At 37.9% G+C, this 16,475-nt stretch overlaps 1 protein-coding gene across 1 annotated transcript in view; it reads right to left on the bottom strand.

The window, feature by feature from the left end:
• SEC16A (SEC16 homolog A (S. cerevisiae)) overlaps window positions 1–16,475 on the bottom strand; it is a 26,120-nt gene that overhangs the window by 5,715 nt on the left and 3,930 nt on the right. The window contains 20 exon segments of the mRNA XM_009581518.1: window positions 1–102; window positions 1,377–1,465; window positions 2,170–2,418; window positions 2,604–2,808; window positions 3,548–3,661; window positions 3,777–3,917; window positions 4,396–4,501; window positions 4,796–4,907; window positions 5,159–5,276; window positions 5,469–5,550; window positions 6,269–6,366; window positions 6,690–6,932; window positions 7,190–7,328; window positions 7,574–7,635; window positions 8,484–8,626; window positions 9,411–9,588; window positions 10,706–10,904; window positions 11,694–11,829; window positions 12,780–12,865; window positions 15,911–16,056. The exon segment at window positions 1–102 is cut by the window's left edge and continues 57 nt beyond it. Of these exon segments, the coding sequence (XP_009579813.1) occupies window positions 1–102; window positions 1,377–1,465; window positions 2,170–2,418; window positions 2,604–2,808; window positions 3,548–3,661; window positions 3,777–3,917; window positions 4,396–4,501; window positions 4,796–4,907; window positions 5,159–5,276; window positions 5,469–5,550; window positions 6,269–6,366; window positions 6,690–6,932; window positions 7,190–7,328; window positions 7,574–7,635; window positions 8,484–8,626; window positions 9,411–9,588; window positions 10,706–10,904; window positions 11,694–11,829; window positions 12,780–12,865; window positions 15,911–16,056 (2,748 nt within the window).

The following is a 16,475-nucleotide window of genomic DNA, read 5'->3' as shown; positions in this document are numbered from 1 at the left end:
AGAGGGAGAAGGAGAGGGCTGTTTTGCTGCAGAGTTGGATCTCTCTCGTCCCACAGAATGAGCAGAGGACTCTGAAGTTGTTCGTGATCTTCGCCCATAGCCCTGTATTACAAATATACAGGAAAGTACCAAGTTGTCACTGCTGGAGTGATGGATTACATTTCATCTTGCTAAACAAATTCCTTCTTTGAAAAGTTAGTAATAGGAAGAGATACAAAAGCACATAAAAATAAACATAAATAAGAATGATAAGAATGAAGATTTACTGAAAGAAACAGCCTGCTTGTGGCATACCATATGTGCTGAAGACTGAGACGCAGATCTGGATCTTCGTCCTGGTGCCTGGTTAGATATAAAGCCAGGACATGCTTAATAAGCAAGCAGCTAAATATCTGACACAACATTCACTTTTTATCAAAAATTCCCAGACAATTTAAGATGTTCAAGCCCGTTATTTGGGTACTTCTATCTCCTCTGACATGTAGGAGGTGCAGAAAAAGAGCTGAAGTCTGGCCAAGTAATTACACTATCATGTAACTGGTCCATTAAAAAGAGTTAAATCAGAGCACTGCTGTGCAGGCTAACCAGCCCACAAGAGGAGAGAGATAAAAATGCTGCACCAGGGAGCGGTTGCTGCATTTTTTTCCCCTCCAACGTTAGGTTGTTCGCCTAATGTTTGTATAGCAACACAAGCATTAAAAAAAAAAAAAAAAAAAAGAAAAATCACTGTTTCTTCTATGCATATGGCAAACTTCTAGTTAAAAAGTCTCCCCATCCTTGATCAGTTGCCAAATGTATCCCTATTAAAAATGTTTACATTAATTCTTTCAAACAATTGTCACTTCAGGAGACTAAACTAACTTCCAAGGAGATACCAACTTCAGTGATATTTAAACATTTAAAATACTACATGTTTAAAAAAGGGGTTTGGGATTTTGATAAAACACTTTTCACATTTCCAGCCATGACCAAGTGGTAGTCAATACTATGCTTTTAAAACTCATTCACAGAACTGTTCTTTAGGGCCTGCTTGCCTCACTTGCTGATGTATGCTACAAGTTCTTCTGGCTATGAAGAATCATTCTGGGAAATAGGAGAGGAAGGCAGGGCAGAGAAAGATAAATTAAACTCTTCAGGCAACAGCCTGATATCCTCTCTTTAAAAAAAGAAAAATCTTTTTAGAGAAGAAAATTATGGCTAGAATTTTTCTATTAGTTCTTCATTATTTATTTCACTGAAGGGGAAGGACAGTGGGGAAGAAAAACTGAGCTTCAAGTCTTGCTGAAGAGCAAGACGGAGCCCCAGTACACTCTTGTGTTTGCAAAGATCTGCAATGCAGCTGACACTTGCTGAAGAGATGTATGAAGTAAAGATACCATGCTAGCCATTCTGCCATAGAAATCCTCCTCTCTCTGTTCAGGGAAAGAGTTTTGTGAAGGAGACTCCGGGGCAATTCTCTGCATTCCTTAAAAAACAAATTAGATTATGTTAGCAGGGCAGAACACGACAGAAACAAACCCAAAAAAGCCCCCCAACACTTTTAAGGCAAAAGTTTTCACTAGTTATGAATTTTGTGCTAGAAAGAACTTGGTGTTTTTTTAAAGAGTATGAACTGCAGTTGCTGTGATTTTTTTTTTTCCCCCCCTCCTGCATGGGTATTATGTTTGTTCTAAACACAGGTCAGAGCAGGCTGAGGGATGCAACCATCAGTATGGGGCAGTTTAAGGTTCTTCACATCTCTAACACAGCTCTGCCAAACTTGTGTATGCCTCCCTTCACATGTGTCAGATTCTGCTGTCACAGAATTAAAACTTGTCAGGGTCCTAGAAGCTGACGTCCAGAGGCAGAAATCCCTGAGTCTCCAATCACAGACCTTGCAAACAGAACTGCCAATCCCAGTGCCCTCAGTGATTCTGTGGTACAGAAACTTACCTGTCAGGATCTAAATCATAATCTGCTGAGTCTGACCTCTCTTTTAAACTAAGCCCAATAAGCAGAATGAATACTGTAACTTTCCACAGATGTTTCTATACCATTACATGGTGGTTTTAAATTTCATTACCCAAGACTTGACTTACTATTTTCTAAATATTGAGATATTTTGCATTATTCCCCAAAATACTTCATTCCCCTTAGAAGGAAGGAAAGCTGTTTACTAAGATCCCAGACCTGTTTCCAGGTTTGTCTGCTCTTCTGACCGTGGTTCAATTTCTTGTGGTGGTCCTCCTGGCGGTAGTGCTGACCCTAAATACAGTGGTGACGGTTCAGTTCCATATGGATTTGAAAATCCTGGAGCTGCAAAGCCAGGTCCTGGACCAATAGGCTGAGAAGCCACTGAATAGAAAGGGACACTTCGGACAGCTTCCTGGTCACCAGGAGAAATCATAGCAGCTGACCTATCAAGGACAGCCTGAGGTACTGCAGCACAAAAAAAGCGAAGAGTTATAACCAAACAGGAATTCCAGTGTGTGAACCTTTTACCCTATGAATAAAATGATACAACGCAGAAGTGAAATCTCACTGTTTCTACCACCCTCTTAAGTGGTTTCTTATACCAGAAACCTGAAACATTTCTGTCATGAAGAAGGATATAAAACACTAACCTGAAGGCATCAGCTGCACACTTTGCATCTGTTGAGCCATATTGGGTAATAAGGATGCTAACAATGCATTTTCAGCACCTGGACCCACGTCACGGCCAACTCCTGCTCCATCACATTGACTAGCATGGTCTAATTCAGAGCTTGGTGTACTACATGCACATGTTGGTGGGGTGGATCTGTCTGTGTTATAAGCTATTGCACCCTCCTGCACAAAAAAGCAAGATCTTATTAACTGTACCAGACATTAAGTTCATAACCAAGGGAACATATAACAAAGGAAATCTTAAGAGCGAAAACAGCACACAGGTTTTTTTAGTGTTCAGTCAAAAAATGAGCTGTCAGCCATTTGCAGGCCAAGTCCAACCAAACAATTTAAAGGTTTTTTGTTTGCTTGTTTTGTTTATTTGTTTCTGGGTTTGGTTTTTTTTGTTGTGTTTTTTGTTTGGTTGGTTGGGTTTTTTTGTTTGTTTGTTTTGTTTTTTGGTGGGTTTTTTTTTTTAAATGGAAACTTAGTTAATTAACTAAAGGTTCAAATTTCTAACAGATCTCTTCAAATAAATGGTAATTACTTCCACTCTGTTACAATCTAGCTACACTAAGTCACACACAACTTTTTTTTTTTCTGGCAAGCAGATCCTCTGCTTACAGCAGGAGTTATTGCAACCTGATGAGCCTTGCAATTATCCTTGCATTACAGTACTAAGAAAAGCCTGTCTCATATAATGTACACCACCCTTTGACTATTCTGTATTGAATCTTAGGGCACTAAAGTGTGGTAAATCCACTTGGTTTAAATTGTAACGCTTGCACTTTATGACATGAATATATCATAAGGTCACTTCATATGTTTCTGTAATTAGCAGTATAAACAAAACCATTTAAAAATTTGGATTTACGCTAATCCTTAAAAGAGAATACTTCATGTTGAAAAGTACATTCTGTACCTTGATCTGTCCATCCACATGTCGAAGCCTTACTAACCATGAAGGTTCAATAAAAGATTCCTGTTCCGGTTTTTCTTTTATCTGTGGGTCAAACAGGCATAGTTGTGATGACACCTAGAGAAAGGAATCAGTGTAAAGTTTAAGTTAACCAGCCAACAAAAGGCAACTTTAGCCACAGCTTACCACCTACAATAGGAAGCCACGAATACTTAACTCTTCTTTATGTTACCTGAATTAGCTGGCCAATAAGTACAGGTGAATAGTAATGGGGATCTTTAAGGACAGTTCTGGAAATCACTTCACAATAATGGAAAGCCTGAGCAGCAAGTCCCATTTCAGCTAGTCGGCAAGCATAGATGAATTTGAAAACCTATGGAATGCAAGCAGATGAAATAAACTAAGTGATCAGAACATTCTTAGAAGTATCAAATGAAATGCAGTCTGTTATTTCAGTTGAAAGCTCAGATATCCCATTATCACATCTATACTAGCCAGGAAAAAAAAAAAAGAAGGAAAAAGCATTCAATTCTCCTCTTCCACCCAATGTATCCAATGGAAGTTATCTATCTGCCTACAGATAGTGCCAACACGTTCTGCTGGATTTTTCTTTTGGAATACAGTAACGATAACAACAAAATTTAAAATTCAGAAGTTCAGAATGCACAGATGAAAAATGCGAAAAGGAGGTTTAAGTCACAACAGGAAAAAAGCTATCTTGCACTACATTATCGACAAATATTTCACATTACAATGGATAAAATATTTGCTGTGCTGAATACAGCACATGAGAGATTAAAACCTCGCATAAAACCTGCCAAAATAAAAGAAAAAATTAAACAGCTCTTCACCTGGAAATTGGGCAAGCAGCCAGGATGAGTTCCTAGTGACTGTGCATATTCATAGGCTTCTGTTCTTTGAATGGCTTCATTGGTGGCAAACTTAAAAAATGGCAAGCTATTTGGGAACAGGAGAGGAAAAATATGTAACATTGAGATTCTATATGCTGACAATAAATAAAGACAATCAGAAATAAAGTCAGAAACATAGCTCTATTAGACACACAGTATCAGTAATTTCTACTCCTTAAACAAAGACAAGGCATCAAATAATTATCTCAAAACCAGCTGTGGCTAGTGATGATAAGGGGAGCAGTGCAACTCAGTCTTTAAAGCCAGTAAGCTTTCATTTTTGCATCTAAAAAGCAACGTTTAAAAAAAAAAAAAAAAAAAAAAAAAAGGAAAGCCAAACCTATGATTTGATCCAATTAGGACAAGCTTTGTTGTCTTCCGTGTGTAAACTCCAAAACCAACTTGGGCCATAAGATAACAAAAATGAGCAGCATCCAGCAGGCCTTTAGAAGCTGTAGAGAAATAAGCAAGAGAACTCAGGATATTTCCTCTTGGTGGCATAGTGTAATTCAGTGTCCCGTACGTATTGTTTTGGCTTTGTATTCAAATACCTTCGCAATAGAGATGCACCCATATAAAACTCTTTCACTTTACATTTTACACTGCAATTGCTTGTTTTAAAAAAAAAAAATAAGCTGAGTACTTAAAGCTTTCAGAAAGCTTTTCCTTCAGTCATCACCCTGTTCATTTCCCCAACAGTTACCAAGAGTGTCTCCCATGGTAGCAATGGTCCTGGATTCCAAGTCCACATTATTGGTCAGGTTGGATAACACCATTGCTAGATGAGGCCTCCAGTCTCCCCATTTCTCATCTCCACAGCACTAAAATTAGAAGAATTACTTAGTCAAACCAGTGACTGGAGCTCTGCATGGGTAAGTGTTTCAACTTAAAAAGGACTAAAACAACTTATCTGACAATTCTAGGAAAAGCAGGTGGAAAGATTACTGTTATGAACTACACTACTCACTGCAGTACCTCTTTAGTCTCAACTGCTGCTTACACTTGAATCTTACCGTGGATGCAGCTGGCATCCTTCCAGACATGAGCTGGTAAACAGTCTGCAGAGGGTCATTAATTGGGAGACTGTTGGCAAATCTACAGAGACATTATACAGAAAAACAAAACACAAACATGGGGTAAGCAGTTAAAATGTACTTGAACACTCAATGGCAGTTAATCTAGCTTAGTTTAAGAGAAGGAAGTGCTGTTTGAAAATACTACACTGAATAAGCAATTGCCCAGTGGATAATGTTAAAAACCAAAACATTACTAGTTAACTGGATCTGCCACTCTGACACAGGTCAGTCCAAGCTAGGAAAAACCTCTGGATTCTCCCCATGCCAGCTGACTAGACCTAGTACATGATTTCACAAGCTCAGGAAGCTGAGAGAAAGTTTTTCTGTCTACAGACAAAGCATGCACGAACACATCTGCTTCTTTCAGGCAAGGAGAATGAAGGGTACAACAGAGTTACCTGGCTTTAACAAGGCTGACAGTTGGGTTTTTGCACAGTTTTTTCAAAGCCTGACTAACAGTACCCGTCAAGCAAGCCCACAGATGACACTGTTCAAATACCTCTTAAATGGAATGAGTGTCACAGAATAACTTCTCAGCTTTAAGTTCATGGCCAGAAGGCCCCAGAATAAAAAGTAACAGATGACAACTGAATATACAGGTAAAATTAAAGCATAATTCTTGCATGAGCCACTAAGAATAACTCATGATTTTGACATTAAGATTTCCGAGCACCAAGTCTCTACCTCATTAGCAGAATAGGTAGTCATATTGTACTAATCAATAAGCAGAACAGTACCTGGTCATAACTCTCGCATGTGTTCTGCTGTCCATTTTGCTGGCAAGTAGCAGAGCATGACCCCATAAACCATGCTTCATGGCAGACTCCAAAGCATCCTAATTAATACAGAAATTAGTTTCCTGGGAATAGCTTAACATACTACTCAGATAAACAATGATTGTTTTACAGCAGTACTTTGTGACTGAATGAAAAAATGTTTGTTTAGATCAAATGCTAACACATGAATATAATTTTGTTTTATATTATAAACTGTAGGGCATAACATTTTTCCATATCAGTGTAGTGCAGTGCCACGAAATATATGCACTGCAAGTTGCAAAAATTATTTTAACTGATGCCTAAAGCTTTAAGATTTGTGAAAAATAACTAAACAAATTAAGACGCATGCAGTATTTGGAACAACAGTATAAGCATTCACCTTCTTGCGGCCATAAAGCAGCAACTCTCTGAATCTCTCTGTCTCTTTCTCAAGACTGTCAATTGTGGTTATAAGACTATCAGTGAGAAATGAGAGCTGGGCTTCACCAGATTCCTCTTCCACTTGTTCCAAAGCCTCATTAGTGAAATCAATCAAATTTGCCTCATTAGGGGACTTCCCAGGAAGCCACACTGTTTTATGATCTCGGAGCAAAAGTTCAGCCAGGTCTGTTCCCACAACAGTCTATACATGTAGAGAACAAAAACCAAAAATAAAAAATCCATTATTTCAACATTGACTTCATTTTATTTGTCACTTCAACAACGTGTGATTATCAGCACCTCTGAGCACCTGAAGACAAGTGACCAGTTTACCTGTTCCATCAGTCTATGAACTATTCCAAGATAAGTCACTATATACGTATTACTGTCTTTTACATAAATACCATTTTGTGTATAAAGTATTTTAGGGTAGATAAAAATCCAACCAGTGAGACATACCCCATTCTGCCTGCACAACAGTACAATAAAGTCCCAAAGCAGACTTGCAGATTCTTTGTCAATTAAGCTTTCATTCTTAAAGCACTGTGTAGCTTTATTTTGTGCAAAATTAATAACATCCACTTTATGGGTGTCATCCCTGAAAAAAAAAAAGAAAAGAAAAAAAGAAGAAAAAAGTTTTCAATGAGACAAATGTAAACATTCAGATCATTATTGTGATTAGTATGAGGAACAAATTTAAAGCTCATCTATTATTTAAGCAGGTGAAAAGCCACAAATACTTTAAGTCAGTTTAAATCCTGTAATTTGCAGATAATTATAAGTTCAATGAAGAAATGAATTCTGAATGCATGAAAGTTATTTCTGAAATCTGCAAGAACATACTTAGCAAGAGGACCAGGAAACGCTCTCATCTCTTCTTGCTCTGGAGAATGTTGTAACATAGTCTAAAACAGAAATATAAACCATAGGAAATTCTTGTAACTATTAATTTTGCTTTTTAGCAATAAAAACCCCAGACCTGAACATAACGCATAGTGTAATCAAGCCTATTGCTCTTAAACAAAATACATATGGTGACTTGCAACCTGCACAAGGATAATAAATGATGAAATCTACTTTACATGGAAGTCACTCTGTAGCAAAATGTAAAAATCTTTCTCACATCTCCTTAATCATAGAATAGAATCATAGAATCATTTAGGTTGGAAAAGACCTTTAAAATCATCAAGTCCAACCGTAAACCTAACACTGTCAAGTCCAATAATTTTCCTGATGCTGTTCTAGTACTTGTGTACAATTCTACTCCCTTCCAGTGATATTTTACCAATGAATTCTACCCTCATCACGTAAGCCCATCCTTCCGTATATGTTACATGACTTGAGTATTGCATTTCTTTGCAGCACGAAAGAAGAATGAAAATATACCCATGATATTTAATCGCCAGTCCATCTAGATGACAAGCAGTCCCTAGCCCTGCAAAGAACGTACGAGGACAATGTTGTCTCTATGAACAGCAATACATTGGAAACAAACCAAGACAACTCCAGCCCTTCTAGGATGAACAAAATTATAAGGAGCTGGATGATCTGATCATGACTACATCATCTCTCAGAGGAAAAGAATTTTTAAAGTTACTGTTTTACTTACGATTACAACCCAAATAGATAAATATAAAGATACACGCATTGACATATTAAAAAAAGTCAGGAAGCTACGGATCCAAGTTGCCTACTCCCCTTCCAAAAGAAAGGCCTGTATTCCACCACCTCCCTTTTTGCTTTTAAACTTTACCTCCATACTGTGTATTTCAACCAGAGCTGGCTGTCCTTCTGAAGGCAGGTTCGGCAGCACTTTTATTAAGAAGCCCCCAGTTCCAAACCTAGCACAGATATGAGGCACTGAAAATTTCTCAGGTGTTGAGGGCCTTAAAGGTGCTGAAACAGGAAGCAAAGAAAAAATAAGAACAAGTAACCTGTCTTGCAACTAAGTAAACTTGATGATGTATTTATCCAATTCAGTAATCCTGCAGTACTAGTGGAAAAAACCCTGCCATTCAAAATTTGGCTAAACTTTATAACCAAAAATTAATCAGTTCCATTATAGTCCCAAAGATCTTCTGAAGATTTGCAACAACAAGAACAGAACTAGACTATAGAACTTTAAAATCCACTTATTTTTTCAGTGCAGGGGCTTTGATTGTTTGTATCAGACACATTTCTGTGATCTCTGTACAAATACATGACACATCTTCAAAGAGCTAATGATATACTTCAACATACTCTGGAAAAGCTTTTCCAGAGAAACAGTGTTTTGTTCCACACTGAAAGGGTAAGAAAAAAATTGTGGAAAAATTCTGAAGTTTAACTTAAACTTTAATCATTCCCCCAAGTACAAGCAGTGTAGTTAAAAAGCTATCTAAAAAAAAACATTTACAAATGGAAGTATGCAGTATTTAATAGCCAACACTGTCTAGCTACTACTGTTCTATAATATACCCAGATTTAAGCAAGCAAGTTATCCTTACACTGAAAAGGAAACAAAACTTTGTTCATGTGTACATACACTGTAAAACAGCATTTTTTCTCCTGTTAACAGGCTCAGTGAATACATGAAGGGCATCTCATACACTACAAACACTAACAGAAGTGCAAACTACTACTGGTAGACAGCCTCACAAGCACAGTGCCTTCCCTCCTCCTTCCCCAATGGTGCCAATACCTTGTTCTACAGCTGACCATCCAGTTTCAGTCGAGTAGCCATAATCTGTAAAAGGCTGTTGTCCATCAAAGTTATCAGCATATCCGCCATATGGATAATCTGTGTGGAGCGACACTGCCTGCGCAGTAGTTTCATACGTATTAGCCGTTAGATCATGATTACTTCTATACAGCTGGCTCTAAATAGATCATATTAGTAACTGTTAGCAGAGAGCGTGAAGTTACACAAAGCAAGCAATACTGCAAGCATGTCCCAAGACAGCAAGCATTCCCCCCCAGCTTCGATTCTTTACACTGTTCGTAAACCAGGCTTGCTACATCACTGCATTTGAGAAAGCTACCCTGCAACAATAGGCTATAGAAGATAATTAATATATCTTAGTGCTCTCCCTCAGTGTTTTTACTACCATTTGATCTGTTCACATCCAAGTATGTTCAATCCTCTCACAACAGAATGTCTATGTGCTTGTGTGAAGAATCACATTAAAGAAGGAGTTACAGGTTCAAGCGTTGCTGTATCAGCAACTATGGATCAGAATCAATGTTCACCTCTGCTGCAACATTTTGACACAAAACCTCAACTGATTAAACCCGATGAATGCCTAAATGACTTCAGGTGCCTAAAGATTAATGCCTAAATGATCTCCAATACTACTTCCAATATTACTAAATGAATTGGAGTTCAGACTGGAAAACCACCTAAACTTCCGAGAAACATGATGAACCAACACATGAGACTACAGCTAAAATGACACATTCTCCTAGCAAAGACTGTACCTCAAAAATTACCCAAACATTCTTTGTGTTTTTCAGGTATTTGTACTTATGGCATAAGTAAATGAGTAATCAGTTAGATTTGGGTTTTGCTTTTAAAGTCAAAATAGCATCATACAAATATGGAGTTAGTCTTTTAACAGATCAGATCAGTGATAGCATTCATGCTTGTGATGAGAAAAATGACATAACACTGAAAGCCAGACACATTATCACGCCAAGCACAGTAAGGGCAAAGTTCTCACAAACAGCAAATGGATTCAGTAGCGGAAAATTTTCCATTTCTGTGTGTGTGGCAACTTGCACAGCTGAGTGCTGATTTTGGTTAAAGTTCTCTTGACAACTGTGATAAATATTAAGTTCAAAACTATATTACAAAACAGCCTTAACTTACAGAGCAAAAGTTTTCAAAATACATATTCCCCAAGCTAAACCCAGAAATATTTCCATATTTCTAATGTTTCACCTTTTAAAGACCCAACTCAGCCGAAAGAATACTTGATGTGACTATTTGAAACTCACTTGTTGAGAGCGAGAGCTGAAACTACTCTGGTGACTGTGAACACTGCGGGAGCTACGGAGACTATGACCAGAATGCTCACTGTGGACACTGCGTCTATCAAATTCATCACCATAAGGATCTCTACGGGGTTCAGATTCATCATCAAAACTTCCAGTAAAACGAGGATCATATCTCCAGTTATCTTCGTATCGGTCATGTCTGAAGAACAAAGAAACATACAAAGCAAAAATGAACATAGCCACCCGTATCCCTGAGGGAAGTGACTTCACTGCATACCTGTCAAGAAGAAAACTGTACGTAACTTCAGAAGGGCTTTTAGATTATTTCCTAGATTGAGGTTTTTATTACAGTAAACAAACTGACATTTCTTTAAGAAGTTCATCCAGAATATTCAAGATCAAAACCAACATCACACTCAGAATCTGTTCTAGGATAACCCATAGAATGTTCACCCTATCTGAAAAGAAGTCCTACTACCTTAAATCCTTTTCTTAAGAGTGATGTGACAGCTCATCTGTTTTTTTCTCAAAAATCTATGTTAAAGCTACAGAAAGGACTAGCAACATATATCTGCAAAATACATGTAATACTGCATTTTAATAGTCTGTTACAGAATGCATCTGCATTCCTAGAGAATATTGAGAGGATTTTACTTACAAAGCTGCACGATACTCTGAAATTCTGATGCCTGATACAACTATCACATCAGTTCATAAATTTTGAAGGCTTTGGGGCAGGTCTTCAGCAAATAAAGTAGTATTTCTGTTAGTACACAAGCAAAGCCTCAGCCTTTGCCTTAACACTTACTGCCACAACTTAATTTTCTGGTGACATATTTGACTATGGGGGACTCAGCTGTGAAGAAACCAAAACCAGATTTTCCACCTTCACTCAGACATACACACTAGTTCTCTGATCAGCACCTAGGCCCCGTGCTGCCCTAGATCGGGAAAGAGCATTGAGAGAACATGGATCAAATGGACAAACCTGTTGCCATATGGATACGCTTCTCTCTTCTGGTAAGGGTTGTGTTCAGCATCATACCAATACCTCTGATCATAACTTCTAGGATCTCTGTATCTGGGGTCATACGCTGACGAGTAACGTTCCCAGCGACTTGGATCTTTGGAAAATAAAAAGAAATTATTTAGGTATCGGAAGCTGTTGCCTATAACCTTTTTCTACTCGTTCCTCTTTAATCACATGCTGATTTGGTCCTGAAGCATATAGCGAGACCAAAATAATGTACTTAAAGCTACATAAATATGTCCACTCATTTTTAGTTAAAAAAAAAAAACCCAAACACGAAACAACTAAAAACATCAATGTCACATCTTTCAGAGAAACATGGTTTTATACTAGATATTCTTGAAAGGACAGTGTTTACCATCAGACAGATAGATCTTTTCTAACAACTTTAAAACTCGATCATAACATGATAACTCAACAAATATTAATAGAATCTTTGGGATTAGTCTTCAGAGCGTCATGCTAAATGTCTCAGGATGTGGACAGATGTTGCTTAAAATCCTCCCAGGCACTATACAAGCAATTATCTTCAGATTACCAATGCCAGTGTGTCTCTGTGAGCATTCAGATAATTATGGACAAAACCAAATTCTAGTCATGAGTCAATTTCTGTTTACACCCACTTAAAATTTACTTTAGAAGTCTGCCTGCAGGTTACACACCAAGGATACACCCCAGTGAACGACAGGCTTGCAACACACTGAAGAAAACTATTCTGTAGACTTATAATGGTGTGCTTTCACAATGGAAAGGCAAATTGAAGGCCAGTAGTGAGGGAAAAGACTTAATTTATTTTCTATTTACTACTTCTACTGAATAAAAAACATACAGGAAGGATGGAATGGTATTAAGAACTGAAGTAGGCCCAAAGATCAATTTTCAGCAAGTGTAACTTTATTCTTGCTAATTGTAGAAAGGATATCGGTTTTATTAATATGGAAAAATATAATAATTCTCGGATGTTAAAGTCCCTCTTCCCCATAAGTTTTTGTTTAAACCTGCAATTTTCTATAGAAAAATTCAGAGTTCATTTTGACACCTTACCTCCATAATCATATGAGTTGGGGTAATAGCCTGGATAATAATCACTCCATCCACTTTTCATGTAATAATCTTCAGTATACCCTTGCCTGAAAGAAAGCACACAGGTATAAAAAGTTATTATTCCTCCTTCAATCTTTTTTTAGGAAATATGAAGAACTATATACCACAACTGATTACGTAGATTTTCATATTTAAAATAATGCATTTACAGGAAATCAAGGAATCATAAAATTAAGACTTTACAAACCAATATATCACTAAATCGTTGTGTGCCATAAAAAGCTGACAGCCCTTACTATACAATAATTTAGTGATTTTTGTAAACTGCTTTGGTGATAAGTTTAATTACTTACAGACAATTAATCACAAAAAAATACTGCTGTAATTAGCATCCTTTGAAGTGTCTCAACAGAGAAGTCAGCAACTTAACAAGTAACGAAATAATCGCTCCCTCAACTTCCACAGCATTTTGTTAAGTATCTTACGGTGATGAAAAGAGGAGTGTGGTCCGGAGAAGAGGTCATGAAAATGGGACAGGACATGAACTAGCACTCTCATAGATAATTTTGAACAGAGGGTTTCAGCCTCTGGGGCTACCATTGCAGTATCTGTCACCAACGTTAAATACAGTCAGAAGAAAAACAAAACCAAAATACACTACACCTTTCTTTGGGTACCTGCCCGAAGAACTCAATATTGTATCACCATGTTCAACTTGGAGCTGATGCCAATCTGTGGCTGGCAAGCACACAGTATACTAACATTGCAGGGCTAGCACTACCATAATCCCAATGCTTTATTTTCATTCTGCACTCAGTCTGTTTCTCAATCTCAGCTTTTCAGTAGATGCAGCAGTATTTTGAGCGTTAGCACATCCTTACATTTAAAACTTCAGTGAATAAATGACATAGCATTGAGATGCAATTGTAACACAGTACATCACTACATAACTAATTCCAGGCATCTTCTAGGTTATTACCCTTCTCAATAGGCTTGGATGGACAGTAACATGTAGGAAAGGTTTTTTTTTTTCATTTGAGCAAATAGAAAGGACTGAACAGAGGAAAATGCTCATTTACAGAGCCCATGCTAGAATACTGATTGTCCAATTGAACAGAACAAGCACAAGAACCTGACTAAAACTAACACATCAAAGTAAGAGTCAGTGCATATACAAAAGATAATTAGAATACTTTTGATGGAAAAAGAAAGATGTAGGCATTACTTGAAAAATCAGGAGCCTTTATTTTATGCCATTTTTAGGACACCATCCCACAATTTCTGAAAAAAGCTAGAAGATTAATGTTAGATGCAACATGTAGTAGTGTGTCTACATATATGTATGTACACATATATGCATATACATGTACATATACGTGTATGTATATACATGTGTGTATACACTCACAAACACACATATGTATACATACACACACAGGAGGTAAAGATATTTAATGCCAATGTGGAATGATGGGAACTTTCATGCTCCTCTACAACTGATCATACAACTGATAGTGCAAACTCCAAAGTGGCCAAGCAAGTCAAGTGATGCTCCTCCCTGGAACGTGTGGGGTGTTTGCTAACACAGCACCTACCTCTGCAGAGGAGGAGATTTGATCTTATCAGATCAGGTTTATCCACCCAATCAGTCTTCTCAGTCTCCTTCAGAAAGATGTTATTCCCCTCCCCAAACAGTTTACAAAGCTGCATCATCAATACTGGTACATTAAGGGCAAGTTTCAGACAAGCTATCACACTGACTTTGCCACGCTTAGGCTCTGCTGCCCTGCAGTACCATACGACAGTCCACATCTGACTGCACTGTCACGTCACACATCAACACCGATAGAGCTAGTCATAACAGGCTTTGATCAGCCCAATGTCACCTATAGGAATTTCAACCTCTTATAAAAATAGTACATAGGAAGAGTATACACTAGGAAGTGCTACTAGAGGTTATTATCTGATTAGAAGAGCTCACAGTGCACTTAGATTCACTTAAGAAGATGATAAAAGTTATCACATGCCGCTACAGCCATTGTTTTGTACTCCTTAAGGCCAATATATACCTCCTATAATCTTCTGGAGGTGTTAAGCAAAATATTATGTTTTTAATTTGAAGAATGCTCCTTGAGCGAACTACCAACAACAACAGACAAATACTACAAAGGGTTTCATCATTTCCAGACAGATAACTGGGGCTCTCTCTTGGAAACCTGCAAACCCACCCACCAGATAATGCAACAGTAACATTCTGTCATTAATTTGAAGTTCATACAAATCACTTATGCAATAATCATCTGAAAGCAGTAATCCTTGGAAGGTAATTTGCTGCTTCTTGCTTGAGAAATACTAGAGATTTAATTTCTGCTTTTTATTTAATATTTGCAAGTAACATCTGAACGCATTGTTTCCCTCTCTCAAATTTATTTCATGTAATCAGACAGACCAAGGCTTTTAAGTTTTCCTAATTCATGTGCTACCTGCATCAAAACCTGTAGTGAAGTCAGTGGGTGAAACATGCCCACATAGCACCTTTGCTACAAGAGAGTTTTGTGAGAAAGCTTAACCACACAGTTGAACTAATCATCAGGCAAATTAACCTGACACAGCACCAGGATGTTTTCACTTGATTCACCATCTCTCTCTTCTGAACATCTGAAACATCGTGTATCAGTGGGCCACACGTACTGCTATGCTTGCAAGGCAAATCCCAGACCAATGTGCAAAAGTGCCATATATTAACAGAACTAGGAGCCACCGCTTAAGTGCTAGCCAGAAACTAAACCAGGATTGACAACAAACCCATGGCCTACACTGCTCTTTCACAGCACATGTGAAAAAGAGCTAACCTCAGCACTGAGTCCATCGCAGCAACTTCCTGCCCGGCAGAAATGTCAACAGCCACCCAGAGAACTGAATGAAAGGAGTAATAAGGCTTTAGCAACAGAAGAGGCTGCAGAATCATATCCTTTTCAGATGTGGCATTTGATACCGTCCGTTCCTATGGCAGCACACAATGAGTTTTTCAACTTCCTCACTGTGGCTTATGCTATAAAACTTCAACAGGCATCATTACATGCACTGCTTCAGGGTATACCAGATCTTTACTCAATTTAGGAATTGCATACCTAGAAGAAGGTCTGTCAGAGCAGTGACTAGCTCTGGAACTAGGACGTTCAGGCTCAGAATACCGATAGCTCCCAGGCTCCATATAAGCAGTGCTGGTGCTATCATAGTGTCTGTACCGTGGGTCATACTGTCCGTAGCTATCCTCCTAGAAAAGAGATTGACATGTAAGGTAAGAAGCTTCCCACCTCCAAGAATAAACCTTTAAAAACAAACAAATCACCATACACACCACAACTGTGATACCTGAAGAGATGCAGATCAATAGACTACAGTATAACTTTTGATACCTGTTGTGGCAAGTTATATTCAAGTCTATTAATATCCTAAACTTAAGAAAAAAACATTACATCTGGACTAAAGGCAGTTCAACCACTATGCTGGCCACTCTGCTAAACTGTCAATAACTCAGGCAGCAGATGGGAACCAAATTTGAACACCGGGGCAGCTAAGATAGTTATAACTGCCAACTTTTTCCAAAGAACCAAATAAACTGCTATCAGCTGACATCTGTGCCAACTGGAATTGATATTAGCAAATACTTTAAGTTTTTATAATCTTTGTAAT

This window comes from Fulmarus glacialis, unplaced genomic scaffold (genome assembly GCF_000690835.1).
Source record: "Fulmarus glacialis isolate BGI_N327 unplaced genomic scaffold, ASM69083v1 scaffold11817, whole genome shotgun sequence".
In the NCBI taxonomy this organism is placed as follows: Eukaryota; Metazoa; Chordata; class Aves; order Procellariiformes; family Procellariidae; genus Fulmarus; species Fulmarus glacialis.
Note: the sequence above shows the minus strand (reverse complement) of the source record. Positions and strands in the feature narration are given on the sequence as shown.